A 9,670-nucleotide genomic window follows, 5' to 3' on the forward strand; every position below is an offset into this window, starting at 1 on the left:
GTGTTAAGAAATTACTTTTGCATTTTAGCTGAACAGGGTTAAATTGTGAGTTCAATACCCCTCTGTGATACAATATATACAGGTTTACACTCACAAGCGTTGAGATGGCTACCCTTCTCTGTAAGTAAAAGAGAATGGAACACTATTCTGCTGTGAGCTACGCACAGTACAAAGACAAAGACAAAACATTATCAACTGCTTTTTCAATGTTAGATTGAGATACATTTCAGTCAGAAGAATATAATGTAATGTGTAATGCATTGCAAACAGTGTTCAACCTCAGACAGAGGCAAGTAGACCATCATGGCAGCTTGTCATAGCTGAGTCACAGATAGATAAATAGAAGTGCAGTTTCAAAACCAAAGGGACACCACCAAACCATAAACCAAGACAGGGTTAACATTTAACATTTTTTATTGTTCACACATTAAGCAGGTAACCAGAGTCAAAGTGTCAGTACTAATTCAACAGGATACACAACAGGCAATTTATACTTGCCTTCCTATGAATTTGTAATGCACGTGAAAAATTACAACATGAAGAGCTAAAGTAGTTCATGTAGCATGATGCATAGACATATGATAAAAACACAATAATTAGCAATTTCTTAAGACCCTGTGGGTTGTTTCAGTCCATGTTGTTTCAGTCTCTCACAATAAACAACTGATCAAGCTGTACTCAAATAATGATGACACATTCCACTGTCTTTCATGTCACTGTTCAAGTGACCCATTCCAAATAATGACTGATATTTTATACAATTCATGTAATATTTCATAATATACATTATTATCTGCATATACAATATCTAAATACAATATGTCATAATAAATTGTGCATTATTAAAGATAAACTGTGTGTAAGATCAGAAGTGTGTAAGATCATTAACAAAATGAGACAGAACGTAAAAGGAAACGGTAAGAGATACGAAGAGAGTGTAATAAATAGAGACATAGGTCTCAAATCAATCAACTGCAGATGAGGGTAAACCACATCAGCAGGTAAAGTCGGAATGTTTGTGAGTCTAAATGATACGACAACATGGGGCAAGAAGTTACTACAATTACTGCAACTGCTGCCGGGCTGAGCTACTTACTGTGCATGCTCTGATGCAGCATAAAGAGTTTCCCTGCAAGCTTCCACAGCTTAAAACATTGATCTCTTTAATGAAGTCTACAAGATCTCTCACGCACGCACTACACACGCGCACGCACTACACACGCACACGCACCATTTGTAGTGTATAATATGTCATCATATCATATGTATTATTACATATTGTATTCATTACTTATAACACAATTCATTTGTGGAGCATATTATTATATCCATATATAATATCAATAAGTCATTATAGTTATTGTTTACCTGGACTTTTAAATTAATCAACAATGGAATGTATGAAAACAAATTAAATTATACTTTCTCAAAATCAGGAATCTTGGTAGCAATTAGGATAATCTCTTGCACACCTGTATCTGATTTAACAAGAGATTTTATGGTCATCTCATTCAGAATATTGGTTGCAAATAACCCTAGATTTTGTGTTATGATAGGGTAAGACAGCTGTGCTAAGCTCATGAGGCATTAATAAGCAAGTTATATTCTGCATGGGTATACATAATAATCGTAACAATAATAATAAGCTAAAACAAAGTGCTTTACAAATAGATGTATTAAATAACCATTGGACAGATTCCCAAATCCCTTGTGATTGTGAAATTTGAACAAACAATTGAAAACATTGCTGGTCCATAAAACAAACCATCTATCCATCCACAGACATATGGCATAAAAGTAATCAGAAAAGCTATAGAACATTGTCCACTAAGTGGTGAGAAAATGAAGGCTATCAAGAAACCACTACTGCAACTCACTCTTGGCCGGGCTCCCCGCCTCCGCCATCAGACCTCTGCAGCTCATCCAGAATGCTGCCGCCCGTCTGGTGTTCAATTTCCCCAAATTCCCCCATGTCACCCCTACCTCTTAACTGTCCCTCCTAAATACCTCTTCATCCCCACTACCCCCCTGTACAGTTTCTTTACTGTAAATAATTTAATAATAATAATATGGTCCTAGCATAGATCACTCTTTTTTATGATGACTGATGGATAGATGATTCACTTAGACAAATGTATTTGTTGTAAGTCGCTTTGGATAAAGGCGTCTGCTAAATGCCATAAATGTAATGTAAATGCAATCCAATCCCAGGTGAAATACAATATATCATGTTACATGTGTGATGCCTCTACATTTTATTCCAAACCTGTCTCCTCTCCTCCCTCCCTCCTCTTTTCTCTCTCTCTCTCTTTTTCTCCTCTCCCTCTTCTCCTTCTCTAGTTCCTCCTCACTCAGATCACCTGAGCCGGGTCCACAAAAGAGCGTTGGGGGCTTTCGTATCCAAGATGCCTGTGGAAACCAGAAATGGCAACAGTGTATGACTTGAATACATAACTTCTGCCAAAACACCACAATGCTGAAATTGAGAATAGAAATACTAAAATAGCCACTTCATCTTTTCAATAAAAATGAAATCCTATCATATGTTTCAAATGCAGTATAGAATGTGCAGTCACATCGACTCTCAGTCAATTGTTTAGATAGTACTAAAGCAAAGGATTTGACTGTGTTGCAGCATTGCATTACCTTTAAGGAACTACACTATATCTTAACAAAAAATGTTGTTTCCATGTGAAGAAAATATGCAAGTGTTAAGTCTGGTTTAAGAATAGGCATGGCATCATGTCCCATTATCTGTACCAAATGATGTTGGTCTCCTTATCAGAGGATGCATACCTACAAATACGCTCCTTGTTGCACCAAACAACGACTCCAAGGATAGAGAACAGGAGAATCACAAAAGCAATAGCGATTTTCCAGCACATCTCAGCATAGATCGCAATGGAATTCTTCTGCTCTGTGTATCGACGAGGAACAGCTAAACACAGACACAAAGACATTGGAATGCTGTGAGATAAGGCCTAAATTGGTTGCTTTTCATCCATTGCAATTCATTATTCTCAAGGATATGGCTGGAAATCGTCCCTCGTAAAACAATGCCTCCAAAGTGGTATCTACAACAGGCTATCCATGAAAATAGCCTCCATGGCTATATCTAAATCTTACGCAAGAGGAATTATTGCACCGTTCTGCTATATCCTGGAGGCACATTACCTGTAATTGATCAAATGTAGGTACAAGTGTCTGCTGAATAAATCAATCCTAGTCAAACTACTGTCTATAGTAGCTATTGTAACTCCTCAGTGCTTTGAGTCTCACTCAGAATAAAGGCTCTTCTAAGACTGAGACATGTTTTGATCACTAGCTTTGAGTTGGGGTTCTACGACCAAAAGCGGTAACTTTTTCGATAACACAAAACCGACATGAACATTGTATTGAATATCCATGAAAACCGGCGTGTGCGCGCACACATCTTGGAGATCTGTTGAGAAAAGATGTCACTAAAGTGTAAAAGCTCACAGTTAGAGAAAGTCAGTTGATATGGGAGGAAAAACAAGAGCCACCCCTCCATGACTAACAGAGGTCACAATTGCAGAGATGTGCCATGATATCAATGACATGCCGTCTCAAGTGCAATTACATATTGCAACACAGTTTGTATTTAACAAATTCAAATGGGATAACGTTTTGTTTATCTCCCATTTGTAGCTGCAGCTGCATTCTGGTTTTTAAGCTATTTAAAGAATAACTAAAAGGTGTAATGGTCAGTGTGTGGGGTGATTCAATACTCACTTATGCAGTAAGCCTCTGCCTCACGCCATGGCATCTGAACAGAGAGAGAGAGAGAGAGAAAAACCCCTTGAATATTTCTGGGCACTATGCCAGCATAGAGCAGCATGACAAACACACCTCCCATTTCCCCTCTGTCTCTCGCTTTATTTTGCTGGGAGTTTTTTTTTTTTTTTTTACCATATTACTGTCAATGACACACACACACACACAAACACACACACACACACACACACACACACACACACACACAAGAAATATATCAGAATCATCATGTTTTCAATGAGAAGGAAATCAGATTGAACACAAACGGTATTGCAGTAACAGCCCCACAGACCTCAGGACACTCGATGTTGTACTTCACTATTTCCAGGCCATCTTTAATGGTGATGGACTGAGGGGTCTGAGCCACCACCCACTTTGGCTCAAACCCTATTTCGTTGGCGAGGACAGTATCCTACACACACAAAAACACACAGAACAAACAGCTAAGCATCACCTGTTGTTTTGGATTACATTTCCACGGCTACAGAAAACAGCTAATTCTACTAGTCAGTTAACCATCTAAACCTGATATGTTGAATCAAATGTGTTTGTGTTAGGGTTGGTGGCCACATACAGTAAACAGTTGCATGCGTCTTTTCCTACTGCAGTCATGCTAATAGTTGGTGTCATTCATACAATGACAAGTTAAAACATGAAGGAGAGATGACAGATGTAGTCTATGAAAAAGCAGCCATAGGTGGATAATCCTGTCACTCACGTTCTCGTTCAACCACTGTGCTATACAATCAGTTGAAGACGGGGCTTTAGACAGGAGATAGGTCCAGGAGCCGTTGAGATGTTGAGTGCCATTGCAAGCGATAGTCTGGGCACTGACATCTCGGGCCAGCAGAAACACCACTGTGAAGAGAAGAAACTCAGCTCACAATACTGCTATGGACTTGATAGAGGGAGAGAAATAGTCAGAGAAGACAAGAACAACTGAGTGAGTATATAAGGCTATTTTAAAGTCAATCAGAAATCATCTGACACTCACACACACTTTATTTGGGTTCACAGTACAGCATTACATCCAAGAACCCAAAGTAAAGGTCATGCAGATAGTCATGGATACAGGTAACACCGTCTTCGCCACACAACTACGTTTCCCACAACAGCTGACACAGAACAATATCTTGTAAGCTGCTTGGCTTTTTTCCTTGGAAGCCCTGCAGTTTGAGGCCACATACTGTTAGGTAGTGTCCAAGGCTGCCACATATCAGAATTACTAGCTCACACCTGAAACCACTAATAAGTGTGACTAGGGACTGGTATTTTAAGTTTTGTAGAAAAGGTTGATGTAGCTCCATGTAAAGATCGAATGAGCAGACAATTTGTTATATGGTCACTTCTCCTTGGCTTTCATCAACAACAACATCAGAGATATTTAGCACATTAGAAAAAATACAATACTGCACTTTTGTTTCTTTTACTTCCAGTCCTGACCATTTCAGAAATGTATCTGTGCATGAGAGCATGTCTTTGATAACATGCTCCTCTCTGGAGGAGATCTGGGCATCATTAGTATACCCCTGGGGCACACTGGCATAGCCATTTCAGCCACTGATTGAGGGCAAAAATGAAGTTGCAATAACAGCTCTCTACGGGCAGCTTGTTTTCTTTAAATCCTGAGTGGGGTTGATTCTGTCAGCTGCTTTCCACAGATAACTTGGAGAAAAGAATCTTTGTACAAATCTGATATACAGTAATATCCACATATGGCTGAGGCAGGTGTATTTCCTCGGGCACTGATCATTACAGTGCCAAGGGCGTCTCTGATGTCCAAAAACACAGTACAGTGGAACCTCGAGATACGAATGCCCCAATATACGAATGTTTTGAGTTACGAATTGAAATTTCGTAGAATTTGTGCTCTGAGATACGAATGAAAATTTGAGATACGAGAAGTGAGAAGTGGCAGCCGCGCGATACTTTCGCGAGAACTGGCAGCCGCCTGCACACGAACCCTTTTTTTTTTTTTTTTTTAATTTGAGATACGAATGTTTTGATTTACGGAGGAAGTCTCGGAACGGATTAAATTCGTATCTCGAGGTTCCACTGTATTAAACTTCAAGTAAACTACTACTTCAAGTCATCAATTCGAGTTTTAAGGCAGAATACATGTTCATTCATGCCCTGGCGATCAATATATGCCTTTTGTTTGGGAGAGAGTGTGCCTGTATCTACAAGCCATGGTAGAAATGTGGGCGCACACACATACGCACCTTTAAAATAAATTATCCATTCAGTATTGCTAGTGTAAAAAGAGACATTTACATGTCTTTGCTGTATCCCAGAGGCACATTACCTACACTCACCGGCCACTTCATCAGGTACACCTTACTAGTACTGGGTTGGACCCCCTTTTGTAGCCCATCTGCTTCAAGATTGTGCAATGCACAACCTTGAAGCAGATGGGCTACAAAAGGGGGTCCAACCCAGTACTAGTAAGGTGTACCTAATGAAGTGGCCGGTGAGTGTATAACTGATTGAATTGAGGCCTAAGTGTTTGCTGCTATTGAAAAACCACTTAATACTTTAACATTATTTAAATTCAGGCTTACAGATCAGCCTACAGTACTGCTCAATAGAGAGTAACTTCTCTTATTAGATTTTTTTCCCACTATGTATTGCTCCTTTCAAATGACTCATTCACAAAAAAAAATCAAAAAGGTCCCTTACATTCATCCGCTTCCTGTCACAAAAACTCAGCAGTAAATACAGGAAGATAACAGACTTCACAACTGACTTCACAACAGTTTGCAGTAGCAAAGAGGAAATGACTCACCTGGCTGGTGTAGTCCCACAGCGCTGCAGTTGCCTAAAAAACACAGAGACACTTAATGATAAAACACTAACTCACACCCTTCCTGATAAAAGTATCGCGACATGCGGGTGATTCAATATCTCACACTGTACTCACAGTCGCAAACAACCTTCTGCCATGGCATCTAAAAGAGAAAAAAAAACAGAAGACAGACAGGAGAGGATGATTAGTTGGTCTATGGAGGCATCATCTCCTGTGCAGCACTCTCACATGACAAACCACAACAACACCCCTGCCACCCACCTCTTTTCAGTGGTTTCATAATTTCCTCAATGAGATGTAAAGCAGATCAAACACAAAAGTACAATATGTAGCAGTAACAGTACCGCAAACTGTCCGCAGTCAGTGTCCATAGTGTACGTCACTCTTCCCAGGCAGCTTTTAGTAGTGATGGACTGAGGGGTCTGAGCCACCACCCACTTTGGCCCAAACCCTTTATCATCAGCAATGACAGTATCCTACACACACAAAAACACATAAAACAAACAGCTTAATTTAGCTTAAATCAACAACAGAAAACAGCTGGTCAGTTAACCATCTATACATGATACGTTGAATCAGATGTGTTAGTGGTTTTACACATAGAAAAATATTGTTGCATCATATAGCAGGCCATCTACCAGTCACCTCAGAAGAAAGGGAGAAAATAGACGTCTTCTCCTGCTCATAGTTGGTGTCATTCATACAATAAGAAGTTAAAACATGAAGGATAGATGACAGATGTTGTCTATGAATAAGCAGCCATAGGTGGATACTCCTGTCACTCACGTTCTCGTTCAACCACTGTGCTATACAATCAGTTGAAGACGGGGCTTTAGACAGGAGATAGGTCCAGGAGCCGTTGAGATGTTGAGTGCTATTGCAAGCGATAGTCTGGGCGCTGACATCTCGGGCCAACAGACACACCACTGTGAAAGAGATGAAATTCAGCTCACAATACTGCTATGGATTTGATGGAGGGAGGGTAATGATGGAGTGGGAACAACTGATTGAGTATCCAAAGCTACATATGACAGTCATTATGGAAGTTTTTTATGTTTGTTTGAACTGGCATTTTAAATGTTTTTCTACACTTGCCCAGGGACTACAGAACAATTAACAAAACAACTAAAACGGGCACAATTACATTTTCCCTGTAAAACTAAACGTAATAAATAGTAAATCATATTTCGAGCGTGTTTGAAAGGATACATTTTGATCAGCGCTGGTCGGAAACTGATCAAAATGTATCCTTTCAAACACGCTCAAAAGAGGCGTTCAGACTGGCAGTCGCACAGACTGGACACGAAGTGCTCCTATCCAGGCTTGCGATGCGCATCGAAATCAAATCAAACAACTCAAACATGGCTCACTCTGCATACTTCATTGACTGCGATAGTTTAATTATATTATTTCACTCACACTTTAATTCATACTTTGTTGAGACATTTATACTGATGTTACTATGCATTATGTTTAGATCTACTTACGGCACACGCAGATGAATTCAATCGACAACATCCAATTCCGCACTAAAGAACACTACCAAGTAAAAACACGACAAACTAAGTCCGTTAGGATAAAAGCAGCGAACGACCACCGTATCTAGATCATGGATCTGACAAGCGTTTAGTGAACAGTATATAGCTCAAGGAAGCCTTTTGTAGTGCTGTCTCCTTGACCCGCCTACCTCCTCATAAGAAGGAGGTGGCATAACTTCTCGCTTGAATGACTATGGGTATTTAAAGTGTAGCGCCCCTTTGCTGGTCTGGGCAATTAATAGGGGTGGCTAACCTGAATTCTTTAAATAAAATGTTATCTCTAACTATTATTGTGTTTTTACTTTGTCTGTTCACTACCGGTATAATTAATAACTAGGATGCACTACTTTTATAACTTACAGTCCATAAGTCATCTACCTATTCACATTAACACAGTCCCACCATGTCTTTTGTTATTTTATTCAAATCAGTCTTCTTTCACTGATATTAAATCCCCAAAATAGATTGCATGAAATGAAATACAATAACACTTAACGTGCACATACAAATATCCAAATGTAAATGGTAAACACTGTAAACCTTAATGAAAAGAAATAAAACCGGCAATGATAACTATACCAAAGTCCAGTGCGTTGCAGGCCTGGCGCGTGTAGCTTGCGTGCGTTGTAGCTCACCTAAAATGGCGGCTCCTTCACTCTCACGAGCTGGAAGACAAAAACGAAACTACCAGTTCCTTGAACAGGCAGCCGCGCGAAGCTCCTCTCTCGGCAACCGGTGCAGTTTTCTCGAACGGCAGGAATCTTGTGTGCTACTGTCTCTCCTGGTGGCTATAGACGTCTTGAGCTCCCGTGTTGGTCGATCACAGTCCATAAGCACTCCGAAGAAAGCTAGCTATCTCACTGTTGAGCTAGGCTAGGCTAAGCAAGGTGGCTGACCGTCTGAACGGTTACTCCTCTGCAGAGAAATTGTTCCAAAACAGGTCATACGCCGAACGTAATAACTTATAAAGTGCACGGGTTGTGCACTCACATTATTACCTTGTTCTAAACACAGAAATAAGTGGGCTACCTATTTCCACAATATTAACCTTACTCAGCACAGCAGCATATTCCATGCGTTCTCCTCGTTCGCCATCTCGAATCTAACTTCTCCTTCTCATCCACCTGACCTTCAACTCCATTTTCATTGGCTCATGAAAATAAACAAAATGCACAAACTTTACATTTGAATATTTTCTCACAGAAATCAAAAGTAAATTCCTTTACAATATTGCCAGCATTATGAACATAGTATAGAAGAAAACAAAATACATTTTACATCATGTAAATGATTCAATACATGAACTTAACCCATGAAACTCTATTCAATATCAAACATAGTAATAGTTTTACCCTTGTTAAGTCCTATGTATTCTATTAATGAACTTATTCTATTTATACTATTTATTAGTTCCTATTTATTAATTAATGAACTTTTAATAGTTAGGCCTAATTTTCCATAGAGCTACATCAGTATGCCTTTTTTTGTATAGCTGTTGTGTATTGGGCTGAGAAAAAGGTGCACTTTGAGC

At 39.5% G+C, this 9,670-nt stretch overlaps 2 protein-coding genes across 3 annotated transcripts in view; one reads left to right on the top strand and one right to left on the bottom strand.

Annotated features, from left to right (window-relative positions):
- Positions 1 to 9,670, top strand: part of LOC310808416 (uncharacterized protein) — a 211,979-nt gene that overhangs the window by 97,609 nt on the left and 104,700 nt on the right. The gene's annotated exons all lie outside the window — the stretch shown is intronic.
- Positions 397 to 7,071, bottom strand: LOC310808422 (uncharacterized protein). 2 transcript variants are annotated; one of them, XM_083675327.1, is made up of 8 exons: positions 6,946 to 7,071; positions 6,716 to 6,743; positions 6,581 to 6,613; positions 4,514 to 4,653; positions 4,088 to 4,207; positions 3,754 to 3,787; positions 2,797 to 2,938; positions 397 to 2,409 (listed from the first exon to the last, which is right to left on the bottom strand). In XM_083675327.1, exons 1-8 carry the CDS (start codon positions 6,970 to 6,972, stop codon positions 2,352 to 2,354), a joined length of 582 nt encoding a protein of 193 aa, XP_083531453.1. In that variant the 5' UTR covers positions 6,973 to 7,071; the 3' UTR covers positions 397 to 2,351. The 2 variants fall into 2 exon arrangements, with proteins under 2 accessions (XP_083531453.1, XP_083531452.1); XM_083675326.1 differs by having other exon boundaries at positions 6,581 to 6,631.

This window comes from Argentina silus, assembly GCF_951799395.1.
Source record: "Argentina silus genome assembly, chromosome: 8".
NCBI lineage: Eukaryota > Metazoa > Chordata > Actinopteri > Argentiniformes > Argentinidae > Argentina > Argentina silus.

Excerpts from the sequence above, each read along its gene's own strand:
- LOC310808422 (XM_083675326.1), bottom strand. The coding sequence starts at position 6,972 with ATGGACACTGACTGCGGACAGTTTGCG. Across the intron at positions 2,939-3,753 it reads GGCAGAGGCTTACTGCATAA|CTGTTCCTCGTCGATACACA; the intron begins GTGAGTATTGAA and ends GTCTGTGTTTAG. Across the intron at positions 2,410-2,796 it reads AACAAGGAGCGTATTTGTAG|GCATCTTGGATACGAAAGCC; the intron begins GTATGCATCCTC and ends TGGTTTCCACAG.